General features: G+C 44.7%; 2 protein-coding genes across 3 annotated transcripts in view; one reads left to right on the top strand and one right to left on the bottom strand.

Annotated features, from left to right (window-relative positions):
* Positions 1–4777: 4777 nt before the first annotated feature.
* DUSP12 (dual specificity phosphatase 12) lies at positions 4778–8692 on the top strand. The gene is made up of 6 exons (XM_027653684.1): positions 4778–5081; positions 5163–5276; positions 5356–5474; positions 6419–6515; positions 7287–7473; positions 7989–8692. The coding sequence occupies exons 1-6, from the start codon at positions 4801–4803 to the stop codon at positions 8148–8150; spliced, it is 960 nt and encodes a 319-aa protein (XP_027509485.1). The 5' UTR covers positions 4778–4800; the 3' UTR covers positions 8151–8692.
* A 972-nt stretch (positions 8693–9664) lies between these two features.
* The window catches only part of ATP6V1A (ATPase H+ transporting V1 subunit A), a 29069-nt gene continuing 14951 nt past the window's right edge, over positions 9665–23782 (bottom strand). For both annotated transcript variants that reach the window (XM_027653555.1, XM_027653554.1), the window contains exons 4-15: positions 23011–23225; positions 22153–22290; positions 21505–21656; positions 20513–20675; positions 19914–20022; positions 19050–19172; positions 18846–18960; positions 17682–17745; positions 16704–16907; positions 15227–15321; positions 13884–14055; positions 9665–11963 (exon numbers count right to left, since the gene is read on the bottom strand). In XM_027653555.1, coding sequence (XP_027509356.1) covers positions 11871–11963; positions 13884–14055; positions 15227–15321; positions 16704–16907; positions 17682–17745; positions 18846–18960; positions 19050–19172; positions 19914–20022; positions 20513–20675; positions 21505–21656; positions 22153–22290; positions 23011–23225 — 1643 coding nt within the window. In that variant the 3' untranslated portion in view covers positions 9665–11870. The remainder of the gene's footprint in view (positions 11964–13883; positions 14056–15226; positions 15322–16703; positions 16908–17681; positions 17746–18845; positions 18961–19049; positions 19173–19913; positions 20023–20512; positions 20676–21504; positions 21657–22152; positions 22291–23010; positions 23226–23782) is intronic.

Below are 23782 nucleotides of genomic sequence, written 5' to 3'. Positions count from 1 at the left end.
TAGGAACATCCCACCCACACGGGGTTATGATGAAATCTTCCTGCAGAGAATCAAGAGTGAGCTCCTTTCTCTGTTGCTAGCTTCCTCTGTCTTTGAGGTTTTCTGCTGGGAGATGCAGCAATCCTTTCTTCTGATACACGGATGTGGAGTCCAGTATAGATGCACAGATAGTACTAATGCAGGAAGCAGCAGCCTTTAAAAAATCTGAGGTTAAATTTGCTGCTAGAAGCACTGTGACTTCTGGGAATCCCCTGCTCCAAGGGATGAGATGCTACTGTGTAGGACTTCGCAGCTTCCACACAGTTCTGAGCTCAGCAAGAGATGAGAGACACTCCTTCTCCAAGAGGCAAGAAATGCCACCAGGCTCCTTCACCAGCAGGACTCATGCAAAGTGGGAGCTCCAAATTCCTGCTCCATTTACATGCGAAGAGGACACAGGGACCCAGAGTTGCTGTCTCTCACATATGTCTTTTTGAATCTGTCCCCAGCCATTAGCCCTTTCATAACTTTGCTGCATGCCACCTCTGGCAACTTGGGCTATGGGCTGCAGACTCTTCTCACAAATTCTCTGATATACATTCCCCAAACTGCCTAAAAATCTGAAGGAGCAGAGCCACCCTGCTGTGTGATGAAGTACACAGGTCAAATTTTTCAGGGAGGGAAGAGGTGGTTACATCTCTCCCCAGACCTCGATACTTTTGCTTCTGCAGCAGGAGACTTGGTTTTGCTGATATGGTTGTGCTGTGAGGATGCAGAGTGGGCAGCCCAGAGAAGCCTGGCATTTTCTTTTGCCTTATGAAGCAGCAGGGCAGACACATGCAGAGATGGAATGCACTTGCTGGAGCGAGTGGGCAGCAGCCCATCATCTGACTTGTTTTTTCCTTGCACCTGAGCTCGCCCCAACTGCTTAATTAGTCACACGGTTTCCTGGCACCCAGGGGAGAACAAACCATCAAAATTTTCGGTGGTAGAGGAGATGATGGGAGGGAGGCAGAGGCGGGGGGGAGAACAAGAGTTTGCTAATCAGACTGAAAAAAATATTTACTCCAATTTGGGAGTCATGAGCAAATTCAGGACACACTGCCTCAGGCTGCAGGTGGCAAACACAACAAAAGGGGGTAGAGAGAAACAGCAAAGGTTGTGTAGTGTGAAGCCCTTGGGTACTGATTGATCTGTGGGCTCTGCCCAATGGACTTTGTACTTCCCCCCACTATAGCTTTTCGCTTTGAAATCACATCTTTTTCACGTTCCTTCTCCACCGGTACAGAGAAGTGTAGTGGTCACACAACAACTATATCAGCCTCTTGGGATTCTGCATCTGCAAGCCCTGCCTGGTTTTCGTTGCAGATGATACTGTTTGTCCCTGCAAATTCACAGATTTGGAGGCTAACAAAGATGATTAACCACCTCTTAGTACTTATATAGCCCGTGGATAATATAATCCCACAGTAAAACTCATAGCCCCTTCAACAACTTGCACTTGTCTGCAGACTTCCTTCAGATTGCTCAAGAGAGGGATAATCTGGTTTTTTGCCATGATATTTTGGTGCAATTGTTATCTGCTTTCACAAGTAAAGGTCCAAACACAGTTTGATCCGGTTTTAATTTCCATCAGTCTTTCTTTTCATTATGTTTTTTTTCACATGCTAGATTATACAGGCTGTTATTGAAAAGTTGTCTGCATTTTTTAATGCTTTTTCATTAAACCTTTCATTTCTCACTGATGGAAATAGCAACTGGAAGGGGACATTTTGCACAGTTATGTAGCTTAAAATAATCTACATGGGAGCTGTCAGAGACACCCCATCCTCAGATACAGTCAGACCCTTTCCTTTAGGTCAGGTTTATGCGATTTAGAACAGATGCATCCAAAGAGGAGATTTTTCTTTGCCTGGGGCAGCTTGCCAGCTGGGCTGCTGCACAATCACACAGGCACTAGGGTAAGCATGGGAGGAGAAGCAGGGTGGCAGCAAACTTGGTGCTATGGACTGGCACTCACAGAAACCTTGGGGCCCATTTGAACTACAAAGAGCCATCTCAGTCTGTTCTGCACGCCACCAGCAGTACATGGAAACTCTACAGCTCTGGAAGCCATTGTCCCACTGTCCATCTCCCAGCAAGACTGACAACTGCTGGCACTGGTGAGGAGGTGTCCTTGATGATGCTTCATGGGTAGCACCCCCAACAGCATCTCTGTGGTGGCACATCACTCCTGTAGCAGGACAGCTGCTCTGCAGTACCCCAGATCCATCTGCCTTTTCTGTGGGAAAGGGATAAAAATCTCCCTTCACAACAGGTTTCAGTCTCACCCTATCAGGTCTGAGGGGACTGCCATTCTCACCTCCTCCATGGCTAGTCAGCATCCTGCAAGGATCCAGGAGGCCCTTGCAGATGTTTTTGCAACAGCTCTGCCTACAGCTGTCTTGTATAGATCTGTGCTGGAACAATGCTTCCAGTGACAGGTAATTGGGCCTTTCAGGCTCTCCTGTCCCATAGAGTGGAGACAGGGTAAGGTTCCATGTCCCACATGGGGAGAGCCTTAGCATAGCCCTTTATAATGAAATCTGACATTTTACCTCTCTTCAGAAACTTGCAAATTCTGGCCTATGCTGGGTAAAACTTGCAGCTATGAGATCTCTTTGGACAAAAAGGCTTGAGTACTAAATGAAGAATTGGGATCTCTGGAGACAAGAAAGAAAAGCTAAGTCTGGCAATGCATTGGGTGGCAGTACTTTGTGCAGGTATCCTGTTAAGAGCTAAGGGAGAGTATCCTTATCTGCAGGAGGAAAAGTGAGTGCTCCGTCTCATTTTGCCATAGACCAGACCTGGACCCTATGATGGGTAGAAAAAAGGTGGCTGCACCTGTGTATTCAGTGGCAAACTTTGGAATCAAAGATTTCCAGAGGATGTGGTGCCTCTTGTCTATGCTGCATTGGATTGTCTACACTGTGTTCTTAATCCAGAGGGTGGTTGGGCACTGGAACAGGCTCCTCAGGGAAGTGGTCACAGCACCGAGCCTGACAGAGTTCAAGAGGCGTTTGGACAATGCACTCAGGCACATGGTGTAATTCTTGGGACTGTCCTGTGCAGGGACAGGAGATGGACTTTGATGATCCTTGTGGGTCTCTTCCAACTCAGCATATTCTATGATTCTGTGGATTTCAGCGCTGTATACAAGTAATAGCTCAGTTAACAGTAAGAGATCAGAATAAAAATCTGGATTTATTTATAGTTCCTGTTTAAGTCTTCAAAATCTACTTGTTGCATGAGGGCTACTATAAAACAAAGCAGTGAGGCAGTTTCAGGCTGGACCAGACATTTGATTTTCAATGGCAAGAACCATTCATATGTTTCCAACAAGGCCAATGAGGAATTATTTGGTCTGGCTTCCAGTTAGGCTGCAATGGGAAGCATAACCAGTTCATAAGGTGTGTGACAAAAAAGGTTCACAGGGATGGAAAACCCGTGACATTAAAAAAGGTGCTTGAAGTTTGAGTCCTGAATAAGAAGCTTCCATCTAGAAAGAGTTAAAGTCAAACGTTGTGAGCTTTTGACTGCCCTCCCACTTAGGTAAATGTGACCATGTAACAGACCTCAGCAATAAGCTGATAAGTTTCCCAGCAAACTTTCCATGTACTTGTTTTCCTGTAGGCAAACTCAGCTCAGATGGAGAATTCCTGCTGGCAGTTACCATCCTATAAAGAAGCCAGGGATCAGCAACTGAAGGCTCTTCACAGCCCTGCTCTTTGGTTTTAATCTCCAAGCTAGTATTCATAATCACAAATCTGGATACCAATGTGGCTTCCATAAGCTTCCCAGATAACTGCTCCTTTTCACACCACGTTTGCCATTGGCATCACAAGATTTCTCTGAGTAGTAAGAATAGCAAAAATGAGAACTGGAAGTTCAGACACTGGGTTTTCCTGTGGTGCTCACCTCTGATCTGCTTTTATCTATTCAGCCCCCCACTGGAAGTTGCACTGAAGCAAAATCCAGGCACCCATCTCGAAAGAGCAGCCTATCAACTCCACTTGGAAGAAACCAGTTACCAGAAAACCACTCTGATTGTTGAAGAGCTGTTTCTACCCCACCTCCAAAGAAAAAAAAATAAAAATTGAGAGAAAACATACTAACAGTAGCAAATGGAGACCTCAAACCCACAAAATTAATTTAAAAATAATGGAATTTTAATAACAACATACTGGGAGATTCTTTAATGATATAAAAAAGGGAGGGGGACCGTGCCAAGTGCCAAGAGGATGGAGCCAGGCTCTTCTCAGTGCTGCCAGCCACTAGCACATGAGGCAATGCGCAGAAAATGATGCACAGGAAGTTCCACCTGAATATGAGGAACAACTTCTTTACTGTGCAGGTGACCACGTACTGGAACAGACTGACCAGAGAGGGTGTGGAGTTTCCCTCACTGGAGATATTCCAGAACCATCTGGATGCAATCCTGTGCCATGTGCTCTAGGATGACCCTGCTTGAGCAGGGAGGTTGCACCAGATGACGCGCCGTGCCCCTTCCAACCTGACCCATTCTGTGATTCCGTGGGAACTCTGTGATACGTGCTTTCTGAGCATTTGTAAGGAGATGGGGAGGTAGGAGACCCCTTGATTTTGAAAAGGACGGAGGAGAGAACTGCACTGGAACGCACAGATGCGTAAGGATTACAATGGAAGTCAGCAGTTAAACGCCGGCGGCCAAAAATGAAAGCAGCGCCCTGACCCCGGTGCCGGGAGCGCAGCCGCAGCCGCGCCACGCCGAGGGCGGCGCTTCCCCTCACGCCCGTCGCAGCCATGGCGGCGGCGGCGGCGGCTGCCGGCGGGCTGGTGGCGGTGCTGCCGGGGCTCTACGTGGGCGGCGCGGAGTCGTGCTCGTGCCCAGAGGCGCTGTCGGCGGCGGGGGTGGTGGCGGTGCTGACGGTGGACGCGGAGGAGCCGCCGGCCGTGCCGGGAGTGCGGGCCATGCACGTCAGGGCGCGGGACGAGCCCGGCACGGACCTGCTGAGCCGGCTGGACGAATGCGCCGCGTTCCTGGGCGCGGCGCGGGCGGGCGGCGGGGCCGCGCTCGTCCGCTGGTGAGCTCCGGGGCGGCGGCGGCGGCGGGGCCGAGCGCTCCCCGCGGGCCGCGCTGCTGACGGCCTGCCCTTGCCTTGCAGCCATGCCGGGGTGAGCCGCAGCGTGGCCGTGGTCGCCGCCTACCTGATGAAGACGCAGGGGCTCGGCTGTGAGGAGGCGCTCGCCGCCGTCAGGGCCGCCAAGCCGGACGCAGAGTGGGTGCCCCGCCCGCGCCCCCCGCGCCGTGCCCGGCCGGCGCCCCCTCACCCCGCTGTCCTCTCGCCCCCGCCGCAGGGTGAACCCGGGTTTCCAGGGGCAGCTGAAGCTGTACGAGGCCATGGGCTGCGCCGTGGACAGCGGCAGCGTCCTCTACAAGCGGTACCGGCTGGAGATGCTCAGCGAGAGGCTCTCCGGTGAGTGGGAGCAGCGGCGGGTGCGCGGAGCGAAGCCTGGGGCAGTGTCCGAAGTGGGGCCTGTCTGTCCCGAAATGAACACAGAAGGCCGTGTCAAAGAGGGTTGGCTTCGAGTTTTGCCCTCAAAGCAGCCGAGCCAGGAGTTGGCCAGGCAAGCATTTACATCGTGCTGACCCTAGAGAGCCCCAGCTAATCAGCGGAGAAAAAATGTGCCTTTGAGAGATGCCTGAGAAATAAGATCCGTAAGGTGCTGTGCTTTTTAGCAAAGTGCAAAAATGGTAAAGGTCAGTTTGATACATTTCGTGATTTTTGTGTCTCTGGCAAAGCAAGCAACATCCTCAGAAAAGAAGTCAATGAGATTAAAAAATTAAAAATAACACACAAAACTTGAGATGAAGTTGAAATCTGAAGTCAACTTTTATACTTCAATTTGCTGGAGGGTAACTGTGATAAATCTGTGTGCATATGTGTAATTTTTTAATAAAATAATAATCTGTAGCTTTTCTTGCAAGATCTTGATGTTGCATACCCAGCATGACAGTGCTGTCACCCTTCAAGTGTCATTGTCTTTATCAGTTCTTATTTGTAAGCTGACTTTCTGTATTGCATGCACTAAAACATTGGCAGAACTGCTCCAACACCTCCTCTGCCTTTACTTTCTGTTTAAGTAATAAAATAAAGCAAATTACAGCTATTTTACCATTGTTAAGGCCATAGTCTAGATATCAGTTTCTTGCATTAAGCAAATCCCAGTCTTAGGTGTGGTGGGATGAGGCTCTTTCATTTTTAGCTTAATCTACTGGAATTGGTGAGAAGAAAATGAAAGAGAAGAAGGTGGGTCCTGCATGCTGGGGCTGGGGCAGAGACGCAGTCCTGTCTTGTTCCCAGGAATGCAGTGTGGCTGATTTGGTCTGATCCACAACTTGTTACTGACCCCTCTGCAGAACCTCAAGACTTGCCCCGAGAAGTCTTTGCTGTTGATCCAACCAGTATATGTCAAACTCCAAACACAGAGGTTCTCTACAGGTGCAGGAAATGCAGGTACTTTAGATATATAAATAATTATTCATATATATATATATATAAAAAATACTTTGTATTTCTCCTTAAAATGTCATTGTGGAATCCACTCAAGAGAAGAAGAGCCCATGTAGATCAATGGGCATGTCATTATCGTAAAGTCAAGGATGAGCTGTTGCCTAAGTTTCCATACTGTGTGTGCCAAAAAGAAATCAAATCAAAGTACAAAATGCAAACCTTTTCACAACTTGTGATGCAGCACTGGTGCGACCTCACCTGCCATGTTCTGTAGGCAAGCATGATTCCACTTAGCTTTATGGAGTCTTTGCTCCTAAACCTTAGCTTAGAGTTTGAGTTTTGACCGTCGGTTTCTCCAGAAGAAACTTCTGGTAGATTTGGGGATTCAGTGAATTTTAACTACTTTTTATGGATTGCTTAAAGGGAAATTGAATAATCCTGCTATGGCCTGGGTGTAGGTTTATTCAAGCGTATGACTGTAGATTTTAGGTTTTACTAGTCAGGAATTGTTTAAAAATATAAAAGACAGCATACAGCTCTGGGACAGAGTCCCGGCCTACACAAACCCTAGATTTGTTAAGGAGCAGCCTTGAATGTAGTCAGTGCCTGCAAGCCTTCTACACTAATTTTTAAAAATGTCGGATTTGTACTCCTGTGTAATTACTTACTGTCAGGAGGTTCATATCCCTGTTTTCTATTGTCTGTAGATTTCCCCATTTTAAAAAGTGGCATTTATTTTGTTTCTTTTTCCCCCCCCTGTGTCATGGACGGCAGACGCGCTCTGTTCCGTAGTTCCAGCATTTTGTCCCACATGGAGGGAAGCGGACCAACAGCCTTTGCCCACAAGAGGATAACGGACTCTGCACGGCTTTGTGGCAATGGCCATGAAAAGTGCACCTCTTACTTCATTGAACCTGTGCAGTGGATGGAGCCAGCATTGCTTGGAGTAATGGAAGGACAGGTGGAGCATGCGCTTTATTTTTTTGGTTTGTTTGGTTGTTTTTTTTTCAAAGGCAAAACAAACTCTGTCTGTTCCCTGAAAGAACGCCCCCCCCCCCCAAGGGACCTGGGTCTCCCAGCCTTTCTGGCATGAACTTTGCAGCTTATGGGCAGATTCTTAAATGTAAAATACCCTTTTACAAGGAAATGAGCTGTTGCTTGGGTTGGGCTGAGAACACCAGGGTATTGGACAGGGTTTATCTGCTGTTTGTTTTAGTATGAGAAACATTTGTGGGACTTAAAAAACCCATTGTGGTCTCAGGCTGACTGAGTCTTTCTCGACCCTGGTAAAACTGTCATGGAACCACACCAGGTCCCAGCAGCTGCATTTCCACACCATCCCTTCTGCCAGCACAGCTGCCTGCTACACCTCAGGGCTAAACAGCAATACAGCCATCCCAGTCTACCTTTTTGGTCTGTTTTTAACGAGATCTACATCTCACATGCCTTAGACCGAGTCCTGTGTTCTTCTTGCAGCTTCTGTGTCCCAAATGTGCATCGAAGCTGGGCTCTTTCAGCTGGAGGGGTGAGCAGTGTTCCTGTGGCCGCTGGGTGACACCAGCCTTTCAGATCCACAAAAGCCGAGTGGATGAAGTGAGGACGCTGCCAGTTGGTAACTTCCAAACTGCCAAAACCTGAACTCATCACTTCACCTGATGGATTTCTTAATATCCACAGAGAACTACTGGCTAGTCTGTGGTTGCCAGGAATGAGCTTGTGACTTCTACCCCTTTGCGAGGTGGTAGAATTACTTGAACACCTTCAGCTTGCTGTATCTCTTAATATATTACATAAAATGTCAGAACACTCTCTTCAAAGAGGTGTTACATACTGGTCAATGTACAAAAATGCCCAAATGTGATGCTTTTAGTATATCCTTAATTTATCTGTTGCTGTTTACAGAAGGCCTCAACTCCTTATTTAAAAGGAGTTGCTGTGGGGGGCAGTGCTGCTCGTCTTCTGATCCCAAAGCTCCAATTGGTTTATCTGAAACACACAGCTGATATTTTAGGGGGTATATTCCACAGCATGAGGTATACAGCAGGGAAAGATTTTAAGGCTTAGCTAAGTACCATAAAGTGGTTCAATTGCAATTGTTGCATTAGCGTGCATGGCAGGTACTAGCAGCAAAAGGCAAGCTTACAGTTACACCTTTATTGTAATAAAAGTAATCCTAAAAATATCTCCCCCAAGAGTACTTACTGCATTATAACTCTTTCACGTAATGTCCAAGTTGATTCCTGGAGGAATAACCCCAAGTACCAGTACAGGCTGGGGGCTGTCTTGCTAGAGAGCAGCTCGGCTCAGAAGGACCTGGGAGTCTTGGTGTATGACGAGTTGACCATGAGGCAGCAGTGTGCCCTTGTGGTGAGGAGGGCAAATAGTGTCCTGGGGTGCATCAGGAAGAGTGTGGCCAGCAGGTCAAGAGAGGTGATCCTCCCCCTCTACTTGCCCCTAGTGAGGCCACATCTGGAGTACTGTGTCCAGTTCTGGGCTCCTCAGTACAAGAAAGACAAGGAGCTACTGGAGAGGGTCCAGTGGAGGGCTGTAAAGATGATTACAGGTTTGGAGCATTTGTCTTATGAGGAGAAACTGCAGGAGCTGGGCCTGTTTAGAGAAGACTGAGAGGGAATCTCATCACTGCATATAAATATCTCAGGGGTGGTGCCAAGAAGACAGTGCCAGTCTCTTTCAGTGGTTTCCAGTGACAGGATGAGGAACAATGGCTATAAACTAAAACACAATAAGTTCCATCTCAATATGAGTAAGAAATTGCCACATGAAGGGTGGCAGAGCACTGGAACGGGCTGCCCAGGGAGGCTGTGGAGGCTCCCTCTCTGGAGACATTCAAAACCCACCTGGATGAGTTTCTGTGTCACCTGCTCTAGGTCACCCTGCCTCAGCAGGGGGGTTGGACTAGATCTCCAGAGGTCCCTTCCCACCCTAATACTTCTGTGATCCTGCAAGCTGTACTGGAATTGGGAGAACTGAAGTAAAGCATCCCTGCCCCACTGCTGCTTAAAGGTTTAAAGAAATCCCTAAACTGATGAAGTAATTTTTTTAAGCAAGCTGTGAGCTTTCCTGATGGTCTGCTACATACACCACTGTGGCACAGGTTTGGTTTGACATAAGTAAACAGGACAAATAAGACCTACTTTAAATCAATTTTATTTTCATTGACTTCAACAATTTTTTTAAATTTATTTTTTTTTACACAATTTCCAGCAACATACATTATGAAATATACAAGATAAAGTAGGTGGTGGGGTTCTGCCCATCTTGTAATTCCTCCCACAGCTGTGGAGGGAAGACTTGCAGGACACAGTGAACATCAGAATCTCAACACTCAAAACAGACACAAAACAAAAAAGACAAAAATATATATGAAACTGTTTGAACTGGTCACACTTCAGGGCCAGGTACAGCACAATAAATATTAGAACTGCATTATCTCAGACATCTTCTGTAAAGTTTATAACATCTTCTATTTAAAGAGATAAGAACATCTGGTTTCTAGCATGAAATGCTACATTGTACAGTGGTGAAGGGTACAAATGATGAGGAGCCCAGCAAGGGCTTGGATGGTGACCACTCATTCACACATGCTCATTGATAAAATAAGCAGCATACATCAAAAGTTTAGTGAGCTGTAAACTTAAGCGTTCGCTACCAGAACATCAGCTGGAGGAGCAGTTTCTTTTGGGAGAACCAAAACCAGTTAATCCCTTTAAGTTTCAGCTGGGCTCTCCCCTGACAAACAGTGGGTTGATACCATAATGGAAGTGGCAGCATTTGGTCCATAGCACAAGATCCCTTTGCGTCACTACTGTTCAAAGCTGGCGGCTGGTGGAAATACTTCAGTGCAGAATTGAACGCGTATGGAGGCACAGTGTCACCAACAACAGGTACTGTCTCGGGACTGTAACAAAGCAGCAGATGGCAGCTGGAACCCAGCTGGGCACAGGGTGCTGCACAGCCAAGTAGCACTGGATGCCACCTGACACGAGCAAGAGGGACAGACTGGAGAGGATGCCAGCATTTCTCTCTCTTGCTCTGCAGCAATGGGATGAGTGCTGGGCTCGGGGACTTTGACAGAAAGGCTGTCCTCTGCTCATTCCTCACCTCATTCTAATTTTGCCAATAAACAAGCTCAAGAGACAGCAATTTTCAGCTGCTTGACAGTGCTTCCAGAGCACAGAGCAGAAGACCAGAGTCACTGGTTTCTCTCGCATCGTAATCAACAAAGCAGGAGTAAATACATTTTGTACTCGTCAACCTTCCCCTGTTCATCCCCCATCCCCAGTTTAGCATCATACATTCCTCTTACACAGGAACTGGGGACCTTCTGTGCCACCACCCATCAGGCCCTGTGAGCACAGGTGGAGGAGGAAGGCTAAGCACACGCTTTCCTTTCCTTGGTATGACCCAGGCACTGCACTGGGGGGCAGCTGCACTGGCAGACAGAGCACCACCAAGGAAGGACTGCATTCTGGTCCACACATGTGGCATCACTGTGACTTGCCATCTACATCCTGCAATACATGGCAGCAGTCACAAGCTTCACAAACTACAGCAGCTGAGTGTCACAAAGGTTTATGGGGTGAGTGGGAGCCAAGAAGGTAAAATCCTGCTGGAAGCTAAGCACCTATGGCTTTGATTTTAGCTGATTCTGAGACCAACAGTACTATCTGCACTACGTAGGAAGATAAAATTGTATTTCTCCAGTGCACAAAATTATACTGGTTGCTTGTATGTGCTCATCTTCTAGTTAGTCCCTTCTTGGGGAGAACCACAACTACCACCGCATTTCAATACCAACAGACTCAACTGAGAGAAGTTACAGAGTAGTGAAGAATTTTTAGTTGATCAACATGTCATCAGAGTATGGTCAAAAATTCTGCTTGAGAACAGGGAGTTCTACATCTGATAGTCACTTAGCAAAGTGCCAGGTGTAAATGCCCTTACCACTGCCAGCTCGCAATGTACCGCATGGCTGCATGAAGACCTACACCTCCTCTGCCAGTACAGCTCAATTGGTTCCATCCCAAGACGAAAGACTGGTTACCAAGAGAGCTGGGAGAGGAAAGGTTAAATTTTTCCCACCCTAGAAGTGTACAACAGCATTTCCTCACTCAACCAGGCTCATTCACACATCACTCACCATTTCAGACACACAAAGCAATGCCAAATACAAACTAAGAGGAATGTTTTGTAAAGACACTCTCTGAGTATGAACAGGGAAAACATAGGGTAATTTATCAACTCAAGTACTGTTGCATCATTCTTGTAAGGTAGGGAAGCAGAGGAGCTGAGATGAGGAACTGAGAGGACAAAGTGGAGTGGTCACAGAGGTCGAGTCTAGTCTTCCAGACTGCGAAATGCATTCTGCATATCCTCAAACAGCTGAGCATAGTCCGCCTTGATTTTTGTTTCACCGTCTTTGACAGGGTCCTGAAAGAACACAGCAAATAAACAGATCAGTCAGGAAAAGCCTTGTGTACTTAAGACAACCCCGCCAGTGCTGTAACCTCTCGACCTCAGGATTAACACTTGCTAACTGCAGAGCAAGCATTGTAGCTCTGTCTTTCCTCCCATCTGTCTCACAAGCCAGCAAGGTTTAAATCTCATTCTCTTCCCACATTCAGTGAGCAGACAGAATGGATACTGGACAGAGAATTTTTTTTTTGTGAGCAGTGGTTACTGTATTGAAAAGCAACTGATTTGGAGAGGAATCAACAATACTGAGGGTCTTTGTTAATGCTGTGTGATTCAAGAGCTGCAGTGATTAATACCAGCTCCTATCCCCACACCAAATGCAGTGAGGATCTTTGTGACTCAAATGCTCTGCTTTACTTTCTTAGGGGTGCATCCCCAATAAGTGCAAGAGTTGCTCTGCCATCACTCAGAGGTTGCTTGCTTCAAAATTAAAATCTATCATGTAATCATAAGAAGGTCAAAACTATCTTTGTACAGCTTCATTTTCTCAGAATACTTTTCATGAAAGACAAAGGCAAAAAATGCAACAATCGGCTTTGCTCTGAGGCTGCAAAGTTTTGTCTGCAAGAAGCATTAACTGCCAGGCTTTGAAATCATTTCAATGTCTTCACCATTACCCTCTCAAGTGATAAGTTCCTCTGGGCCAGTGCATCTCTTGGGAAACACAGAGGACTTACATGTGTGGATGCACTACTTCTTAAACTGCCTCTCTAAAGTACCCAGACTGCCAGATACAGAACATCTAAACTCTCATACCTTTTAGACTTACCCAGGGAATATAATTTTCCTTTCATAACTATTAAAGGGTCGGCTCCACTTATCATATATTCACCCTCTGAGTCACTTTCTCAGCCATGCTGCCCAGCACTCTGCTGTGTGCCAGATGGCTGCTGGTGGCCAGGGTTTGTAGAGTGTTTTAATTCCCCTGTCTCTACATAACCAGCTCTCAAAGACGCTCATGTCCCCAAGTGTATCTTGTTATGTTCTTGATGCTTTGAGAATATATTCCAGGGATCTGCCTACTGCAGAAACAAGCCAGTACCCTGCAGGAAGACTGGCATGGCAGAACACTTAATTCTAAACAATTTTATCCTAAGGTACTTGTTCTTGAAAGATTTGCAATATTGACTTATGCGAGTTATAACAGAGTAAGCATTATATTTCATAGACAATATTCCTTAGCTACTTTGACATCAGCCAATATCACAGGTTACTACTGTCCTACCAGTAATTGCTACACCAGCATGCTCTGGAAGAGTTTTAGGAAAGCTGTACCCTAAAACAATGCTACTGAAGTTACCCAGAGCAGGTGCTCCAATCCACTTGTTTTCTCTTTAGCCCATGTTGAAGTTACTCCTCCCTTTCTCTCCTCCTAGTTGCCTGCCTTCAGTCCTGAAGCCAAACACAGGGCACATCATGTATTATTGCAGGAGACTAGCATTTCTTTCCTTAACTTCCATTTAAAATAGCTTGTTCAACATTTCTATCATTCACTTTTTAGCACATTCCTGGATTTAAAATTCAGGCTGCTTTTATCTGATAATAGTCTCCTCAGAACATGTTATATATTTTATCAAATTGTATCAAAAAACCCCAAAGTAAACAGGAAAGGTGCTTGTACTGTTACCATGACTATAGTAACATAAAAGAGGCTGCTGAAGGTGGTGTTGCCAAGGCTGTGCAGGCAGCACCACCAGACCAGATTTCTGTAGCAACTGTTCCTGTACCCACAAACAACTCTTTAGTGTATTCAAATGATGGCAAAGGTTCACAGACCTTTACCTAAGGTCTTGGACCATCACCATTGAATCACAGCCTTTCAGAGGCCCTGGAAGCTCCCAGAAAGCAGAGCAGCCCACTTCCTTACAAACATACCTTGAACTTCATGGAGGTAAGTCTGTAGAGGATTTCGCTCATGTTCTCTCGGATGATGGACCACGTGATCTTATTGTCACTCTGAGCTGTGGTTTCTACAGCACGGCGTGCCATGTCATAAAATGCAATCATATTGGAAAGCATTCCCACTGTTTTATAGAAGGGGCAGAACCTGATGGAAAAGAAGAGGACCCATCAGGCATCTTGGAACAGTTAACAGGACTAGCCTTTGCTCCTCTGGATTCTCACCTGACAGCAAGAGTACTAGCCTGCTTTACTCCTGGTATTTTTAATATATAGTGTCAAAGGAGAGGAGCTGCCTCAGATAGGTCCCACATTTTTAAACAGGCGAATCACAGGCCAAGGCCAAATCATCCTGAAGTGAGGTTTCTGAAGTAGCACTCAAACACTGGGCAGAACAGGAGAAAGCAGGAACCACTGCTCTTGAAGTCTCACATTTCAAACTGTGCCAATGCTAACAAGGAAAGGAAAACAACTGAGCAGCCATTGGAATTCCTTCTTCCAGTTCTGTCCATCAAGGGAGCAGGCTTCTTCCTAACAGCCTAGGATAACCTGACAGCTCTGCAGGTTTCTTTGCTCCCAGGAAAGGGAGTGTTTCTATAACAAGCACTTCACATGCAAAAAGCTCTGTTTTTAATGGGTAGATGATTGCCATGAAAGGCACCTCATTATTATTTATGTGCTACTTCCTGTACTTCCCTATTGCATACACACACACCTGCCCTAGTAACCTGATCAAAGGCACACACCACTACAAAATGATGTATGTCTACATTCTTAGTGATAAAGTACTCAGGACTTCCCGATCTACCTGGGCTGGGGAGTGAGATGAAGTACAAAAAAACCCCTTGCCAGGCTGTGAAAACACAGGGATAGCATGGAAAGAAGCAAAGCAGACTGGGATAATAAGCACTGCACTACGGAAAAAGATAAGAGTAAGTTTCTTTTGATAGCTCAAACTTACTCAAGAATTATGCAATAGTAACTGAAAGCAGACTCTTACAGTCCCCTATGCACTGATGGAACAAACAGGACAACTTTGGACGTTGTCTCTGAAAATAAAGCAGTCCTCTTCTCCTCAGAAGAGAGACACTGCAGGAACATTGGCTAACTGAACAATAGATGAGAACCCCAAATGGTGTGTACTGCATTCAGTAGAGGTCTGCATGCCTTGGGCAAGACAATGTGAATGCATCGTTGGATGGCCTGCCTAAGCACAGTTCTTCCATTTCATTTCAGCACTGGTCAGTTTGCAAGTAAAATAACTGTCTAAGTCCAGACTGCACAGGACTAAGAGGGCAGAGTGCCCAGTCAGATCTCACCTGTCATAAGGCGTATAACCATTCTGTTGCAAAAAGTCATCTTTTATCAGCTTGGCAACCTCCAAGGTAATTTTATCTGTTTCTGCCAAGGAAGCCTAGAAAAGTAAGGTAAACAGTTAGTTTAGTACTCAGGTCCATGAAGACACAGTATGCCCTGGCCAAGAAGAGCTATCTTTCAATACCTGTGTCCTTTGCACCCTCTTAAGAAGGTATCAAGCAAAACTACGTCTTTTGGGTATTTCTCATTCCCTGCTATAGAACAGCCGATTTAACTGATGGGCGAAATTAAGATGGGCCAAACATTCAGTAATTCTGCTTTAATTCTACCTGATGAGAAACAATGGAAAGAAAGCTTCCTTTAAGATAATGGAAAAGCCACCAGACACAGAAGGTTCACATGGCTTTGCTATGAGATATGTTGAAACGTCACCTTCCTATGTAAAGAGATAAATTCATTCTTACCTTCCTCAACCCCTGTGGAAGAAAAACTAGATCTCAGCATGCTAGGTCAAGAAGTAATATTAAGGATTTGTACTAGCCTGCACAGTCACCAATGGTCTTTTCCTGTCTGGTATTCAAGGAAAGAAAAGGAGTTGATGACAATGCCTGTCATACAATACAGGACAGCCACAACCCTACTGCACACTGTTGCTCTTGGCACCACAGGTCATGCTTCTCCACCTTCATTGTACTTCAGCTAAACTGGGCCAATTGAGTTTTAAGTACCCCAGCTTGCTTTCTAGACAGGAAGTTTAGACCTTATTTCACAAGGAGACTAACAGAATTCTGAGATTAAAAAAAAGAAAAAAAGTATCTAACTGTTTTTCCACAATTCCCCCTTTCTAAAGGTTTGTTGCAGTTTTTAGCCAAGCCTAAACCAAAAGAAACTGTCAAAGATAACATCTCTGAGGATCACCAGTTCTAACACTTCTATCATGGGAATAAATGCCTAGTCACAACACTGGCTTATCAATATCCCTTCTACACCAAGGAACCAATTCTACCCTGCTCTGTAAACTGGTCTTTTAGAACATGGCTCTGTAAATAGAAAACTGCAGAAGGCCCTGTGACCCCATTTCCTTTTCTTCAAAGACACATTTAGAGAAGAGAATTCTACTAGGCAAGATCTGGTGAAAGGCCTCATCTTGGCTGGGCTAGAATACCCGTGAACAGAGAGAGCATTTCAGCTACACTAGAACACTCAAGCAAGTGAATTTACGTGAGAATTTATGAAAGTAAAGTAGCATCAAGCCAAGGTTTAGCAAATCTAAAAAAATTATTTGCCATTGAAAGACAAACAACATGTAATAAAGCTGGAATAAAACAGTTTGAGGCAGGAGAGTGACAATCTCCCAGTGGCTTTTTCGCACTCTGCAGTATCTGTAGGGTCTGGTCTAAGACATGTCAAAAGCCTGTGCTAGCCGTAAGAAAATGGAGGATGGCTCATGGACACCACATTTCCTCACAGCTTACTCACCTTCCCCACAAGCTGCACAATCTCTGCAAGGTCCTCTTCCTCCTGTAGGATCTCTTTGGCCTTTGTCCTGAGAGGGACAAACTCTGTGAAATGCTTGTCGTAGTACTCGTCCAGGGCACGTGTGTATTTGCTGTAACTGATCAGCCAGTTGACGGACGGGAAGTGCTTGCGTTGTGCCAGCTTCTTATCCAGGCCCCAGAAAACCTGTCAGAAGCCACAAAGATCAATCAGTGTTCCAAATCAAAAGTGAACCAAAGTAACTAAAGGTAATTAAAAAAAAAATACAGAAAGCAAGTCTGAGCGAACACAACATGGCAAAAGCTATCACAACATAGCAAAAGCTATCACAAATGAAAGCCCAAGAGAGAAAAAGCAAACCTGCCTTATGTTAATTTAACTATAGCAGTGACTTTCAAATACTCTTCTCAAAAAACGGTGCACCTTTTAAGCTGAGTTCAGACTTACTTGAGACTGCTTGTGAGGGAGCAGTCAACCATATAAAAAACACTGTTGATGATGGCATGTAATTAAAGTGGAGACCTATTAGATGTAACTGATTTTCCCAAAATAGGACTGCAAACAATTGCAAGACATTCATCTCCCCATCAGCTTCTCTGAGGATATTTTGTGGTTTCAGTGCACCTGTATCAAGAATGGCTTGCTTTCCTTCTCAGCTGAGAGACACATCCGAAGTGCAGCTCAATGGGCAGCAATCAGGAAGCACACAGATATTCCTCAGCAGTCGGCATTGGAATGAATTGCTACCTTCGCTCCCTCTTCCAAAGGGATCTCAAACACATCAGTTCAGAAACCATCTCATAAGGTCACCTGTTAGAACGTTTTCCAAAGCACCCTACAAAGCTGCGCCTGTGTCAAATCAAAGCTCTCTCACCCCAGCCACTGGCACAAATGTCCTGAAGCACAACCATTTTGACTTTAACAAAGTGGACAGAACAGCTGCAACGTTCTGGAACGTACCTGAACAATACCCAGTGTAGCAGACGTGACAGGATCAGAGAAGTCACCTCCTGGGGGTGAGACACTGAGCAGGAAGAGATAAGGAAAAGTTATCAGTTTCTCTTCACAGTTCAAAGTGAAGTCCTGAACTCATGACTGCACAGCTCAGTGATCAGAGAAACCAGAAAAGTCAACAGAATTTCAAGTAAGTAACAGATTGTAAGGTGTTTGCAGGAAGTGTTTGATGCATACCCACACAGGTGTAATATCAAGCATACCATGAAATATAGTTACATCAGTGACTGATTGACAGTATAAAGGTGATTTCAGTCACTTTATCTCCAGGTAGTAACTCCAGCTTGGATTATCAAACCTGTCTCAATTAGAACAGATTCACCAAGTGTGCTGACAGAATATCATGAAACACAGTGCAGTGATTATTTTACAGAAAACAATATCCCAGTTTGAAATTATTGCAGATATTCACCTATACAATAACTACCTCGACTTCATGGGTATTTTACATTCCAATATATGCCTTCCCAGAAATGAAAAAAAAATCTTCCAGTCTCAAAAGTACGATGCCCCTGGGTAACATATGTTGTGGACAGCAGAACTAAGCAGAGCAAAGAATGGACTCCAGGTGTTCTTCCAGAGGCCCTTCTGAAAACGCGGGAAATTCACTTTGCCCATGGAATGATATACAAACCAGTATCACCTAGGAGAATGCCTGGGGACCAAATGCTTTTCACAGCCCATCACAACCTGAAATATGATGCTCCATGTAATTCTACTCTGTTTGAGCAAGAGAATCACAATTCATTATGCCCCCAAGTACACACACTGCTGCTCTAACTGCCCCTTCTTTCCTGCTCTGAGCATGGTTTGACATTCTTTTCAGACAGCTCTAACGACATTCTTCCCTGAGCCATTTGCTCCGATTGCTTCAAGTCACTGTGATTGCACACCACAAAGAACTACCTGTCCACATTCATTCCTTCTGCCCCCACACACAATTTACCACCAGTTCTGGGTGAGGAGAGACTAAGTATCTACCTACTCATTCCCATATTTTCAAGTTCTGCAGCTGCACAGAACAAGACCTTTCTGTCTGAAAAACAGGTACTCTGACATACAGAAACACAAACTGCCGCCAACACAAAGGCAAAGCAACGCAACACTCACGCTCCAACAATGCTGACGCTGCCTTCCCTTTCAGGATTTCCCAGACACTTCACTCTGCCAGCTCGCTCATAGAAAGAGGCTAGACGGGCACCAAGGTAGGCTGGATAACCACTGTCTGCAAACACCAACACACAGGAATTGAGTTAAGGGCTCAGAGTTTAAAGGATTGCATTTACAAGACTAGATTGAGGAAAGACTACTCACCAGCTGGCATTTCTGCCAATCGCCCTGAAATTTCTCTGAGGGCCTCAGCCCATCGGGAAGTGGAGTCTGCCATCATACTGACATGGTAGCCCATATCCCGGAAATACTCAGACAGGGTGATTCCTGTAACAAAGACAACAGCGTGCTGCAGGATACAGTTCAGAAAGGAATTATATGTTTGCATGTTGTCAGTAAGATGCAAATAAACCAAATTATTTGAGTTTACATTTTGATGGAAACAGATAACGGAAGTTACTCTTTCTTCCCACTTGATCATGTCCCTGCTGTCTTTCTGTTGCTACCGTTCATTTCTTCTCACTCTCCCCGTTTTTGTTTATGAACCACTCTGACTCATCTCACATTCCCATGTATTTCTTTGAAGAGACACAGCGATGTCACTGATGCTACTCTTTGCCTCATTGAAACCATGAACAAAGACTCTTCTTCCTGTAAAATGTCTCCTTCCCTTTCAAACTAGTAGAATACAACAGTGAGAAAAGGTCACGTTTCATCTGAATTATCTGACAACTCTTTGCATAAAGGAATTTTAAAAAAAAACTCTAAAAGGCTGCAAAGGAAAGACAACTAACTTGCCAACTCAGAGAGTACTATTCCTGCCCATTAAGTGGCTGTACTTGTCAGCAAAAAGCTAGTCACAAACAAAAGGTTACCGAATTAACACATGGAGAAAAACTATGCAAGCTGCTGCAGTAAGTTCACCTTATAAATAAAATTTACTCAATATTTGGAAACGGTAATCACTAAGCACGTTTCTTGGTACTGGCCGTCTCAGGAACTAAAAATACTAGAGTATGATGGCTTGCTCTACACACACAGCCTTTTTCATCCTCCTGTAAATCTTACCAGTATAGATGGAGGCTTCTCTGGCAGCCACAGGCATGTTGGAAGTATTTGCTACCAGAGCTGTTCTCTTCATGATGCTTTCTACCTTGCCATCAACTTCCATTGTTAACTAAAACACAAGAAAAGGAAAAAAACCAAACTGTAACAGTAGTAAGTTTTTTTGTTAATTTTTTGTTGCTTTTATAACCCCGATGAAGCCTCACAAACACCTGAAGAACAGATTGTATATCCTAAGATTTTTGTAGAATTCCACTTACGAATCCCCTGGGATTTAGATTCTTCAAGGTCACCTCAGCTTGACTTTCCCACCTTATAATCAACCAACACACCCAAGCCTTTTATTCCTTATTTCTGACTGTGAAGCTTCAACTCAACAGTTCACACTATCTGGCTTTTTCTCTCTTATTTTATAGATGACTGTGATGCAACAAGTTTCCTAATATATAGTAACAGGTAGGGATTTCTGCCAGGGTTTCAAGACAGGCAAGATGATCTTTTTCAAGTCACTTTACCAATAAGATATTTTATTCAGTTACAATGCAAGTCCAATAGCAAGTCTTCCCAAGAAGGTTCACTCTTCTTGAAATCTCCATACTAACCTCGGGGAAATCTCTCAGTACTTCAGACATTTCATTTCCTCGTTCTCCACAGCCTACATAAATGATGACATCACTGTTGGAATACTTTGAGAGAGACTGTGAAATCACAGTCTTTCCACAACCAAATGCCCCAGGAATCGCTGTTGTACCCCCTTGTACACACCTGAGTAAAGAAAAAGGATTCTGATTTGCAAGGAACTCAAAAACAGCTCTCTTCCATCTAAGAATTTGTTTTCTAATAGAACTCCCTAATTAAAACCACAATGACAGGAGTGACATTCAGTGTTCTGGGTGAGAAGCACAGACATATTCCACTAAAGCAAAAAATTGAGGGAATAAACTATCCTTTTCTCCCACTGTCCTTGAAGTATGTGACTTATGCTGGTACAGCTTGACTTCTGGGCTTGAAATACAGCAGTTTTCACAGCTGGAAGCAGCGACAGAATGCAAATGCTAAGAAAAGAACAACCGTACTTAGCTGTGCGTTACAAGAACAAGCAACACAATATTTTAGGACCAAAATAACTGAATCTAGAGTCTTACACCTTAGCTGCTTAAGTGAGCATTTTGTGTTACAGTTAAGTGCAATGGTTTTCATAGGTAGCAACCTCAAAATCATTGGGAACCACTCATCCTCAAGACCATGAAAAGAGATCCTACTCATGCATTCAAATAGAGATATCAAGCCTGAAAGCTCTAGCCTTTCTTCAGATTTGACATGATTATGTTAAGCTCATGCATGTCCATTCTTTTCTAGATCAACGCACTAGAACTCTTTTGTTAATCTTCTTTTTTTCCACTAGTGGATTCACCTGCCAAATACAGAAATATGAAATATTCAGCTAAATATTTTTGAGATTATGCTGTGACACACAGCAAAAGCTTGGTGTCTGTTTGCCCTTAAAAATACCTAAACCTCTAAGGCCTCCTGCCTCTGCTTACCCCTAGGAGAGAGATTTCTTACATAGCAGAAAATAAAAGGTAGTACTCACGGGAAGAGGGCATCTAGGACCCGTTGGCCAGTTAATAAAGGGTGATTGGCTGGTAACTTCTCAGTAACAGGACGGACTTGACGTACAGGCCAGACCTGGACCATGGTGAACTTCTCCTTCACACCTTCAAATTCCAGCTCTAAGACAACATCCTAACAGAGAACACCAGACATCTGGAGTAGGCAAACAGCTGCACGCTGGACCAGCACACAAATTCTCATTTCAACTACTCCATACAGCTAAGCCTTTGATCTCTTGGAACCTCAATACACTACCATCCCCTCCCAAGGGAAGTCTCTTTCCCATATCTACAATACCACCAGGGGAAAATAGTACAAGATGCAGTATACATTAAAAATATTCTTTTGAAGAGCAACTGAATTTTATATATTCATAAGATACTGCAGATCCCCACAGAGGTCAACAAACATGGCATACTTAAGTGCCATTGGGAAGCCATGGGCATAGAATGTAACTGCAGAAGATAATCATGCAATCTCTCCAGGCAGGGTAGCAGAAGCGATCATTAACTCAGACATCTTGTGGCATGAAACACTTTCTAGTTGGCCTCATGCAGAACAGAAAGAGTACAACCACCTCATAAAACAGACATGGAATATACCAGCAACTGGTGTTTGGGAGACTTACTGAAGTGTCATAGTTCCCTGGAGGAGCAATGTATGTAACTGTACCCCTGTTCCGTGGGGGAAGCATGATTTTGTGTTTGATCAGGGAGTTTTCATTCACCACACCATAAATATCTCCACCAGTGATGTGGCTGCCAACCTAAAATCAGAACAGGTCTATTAGTCATAAGTTTTAAAAAAGAATCTTGACAAAGAAGCATAAAACATACTACAGCTATTAAGTCTAGCACTATGATTACTCCCTTTATAAATGCTTTGTTACAGCACAGCAGCCCATTTACATAACTCATTACTGCAACAGCACATTGCTAGCAACATTATCGGTGCTCAAGCACCTTTCAAGACTCAGACAGTAGCAATTACTGACAGAAGCAAGGAATTTTCCTCCTTTCTTTTTTACCTCTCAATTTAATGTCCTAAGTAGAGAAAGGATAGCATATGCTAACCTGCAGGGTTGAAAAAAAAGATGCCACCGAGGGCTAAGGCCATGATATTGTCCAGCTCTAAGGCTATCTTCACCATTTGCAAAATGTGTGCTGCAGTCATTCTTTTTGCTCAGGTAACACCTGCTCCTGCTAACGCTTCCTGCAATTCCATGAGCTTCTTTACAGCTTGGGAAATACATTAAAAATTTGTAAATGTCTCATATACAGCAGCAACACACGGTAAGTCACATCAAGTAAGTTCTGGTGATCCACATCCAGTCTCATACATCATACCACCTCCTAGCACCCCTTTTTGCAAACTTAAATACAGCATTAACCACAGCTCCCAGCAGTCACAGCCTTAGCACATGGCTCCAGCCCTAAGCCCTGGGGGTAGAGGAGTGAGAGGGGAAGACAGGCTCGGCAGAACCTACCCGCAGACTTTTGGAAGGTGTGAAGTCCCATTTGACATCTCGGCTCAAAGCTGACACGTTGACACCTCTAGGGATATAGATACTTTTAGTCAGAGTGCTGATGTCCGAGAGAGGTCTCTGTATACCATCAAAAATAGCTCCCATAATGCCAGGCCCCAGTTCCACTGATAAGGGCTTCCCGGTACGGAGTACAGGATCTCCTACAGAGACACCAGCTGAAGATTTGCTGAGGAAAAGTTCTTCCAGAACAAGGAAAAGAAACAAGGCAGAAAGCATCACATTCACAACACCATACTCTTAAACCCCTTTTCTGACTTTTTTTTATTACTGTGTTACACATCACCATTTGAGAAGCATGTAGGCTTAATACTAAACATGGAATTTGCTAAAGCAACAAAGTTCATCATCCTCCGGAGGGGCAAAGAAGTGACAAATATTCCGCTTTACAATCATTTGTTGAGGTCAACTTTATGGATGAGTTCACTGGAGTGCCAGGCAGCGGGATGACAAAATATGAGTTGTTTCTTACGTGTTCGAACCTAGAAAACAGGTTTGACTGTTAAAGTCAGATAACGTTATGAAATATGTAATTTTTTGCTTCAGAATTTGTTTAGAGAGCACAACTGATTTGACCTTGAGCCTTCCACAGCCTGTTTGACAGCAGCCTAGTTTTAAAGGGAGCTTGTCCAAGACCAGCATTATTGCCCTCCTCTGGTATCAAGTTGTCAGGTCTATCCACTGTCTAAGCTCCGAGACGCAGAATGGATTTTTC

This window comes from Corapipo altera, unplaced genomic scaffold, assembly GCF_003945725.1.
Source record: "Corapipo altera isolate COAL_440 unplaced genomic scaffold, ASM394572v1 61, whole genome shotgun sequence".
Classification (NCBI taxonomy): domain Eukaryota; kingdom Metazoa; phylum Chordata; class Aves; order Passeriformes; family Pipridae; genus Corapipo; species Corapipo altera.
The sequence above is the reverse complement of the archived record's forward strand: the minus strand, read 5'-3'. Positions and strand labels throughout refer to the sequence as shown.

Coding starts and splice junctions, on each gene's coding strand:
- DUSP12 (XM_027653684.1), top strand. CDS start 4,801: ATGGCGGCGGCGGCGGCGGCTGCCGGCGGGCTGGTGGCGGTGCTGCCG. Junction 5,277..5,355: donor GCCGCCAAGCCGGACGCAGA/GTGGGTGCCCCG, acceptor CCCCCGCCGCAG/GGTGAACCCGGGTTTCCAGG. Junction 6,516..7,286: donor TACAGGTGCAGGAAATGCAG/GTACTTTAGATA, acceptor CATGGACGGCAG/ACGCGCTCTGTTCCGTAGTT.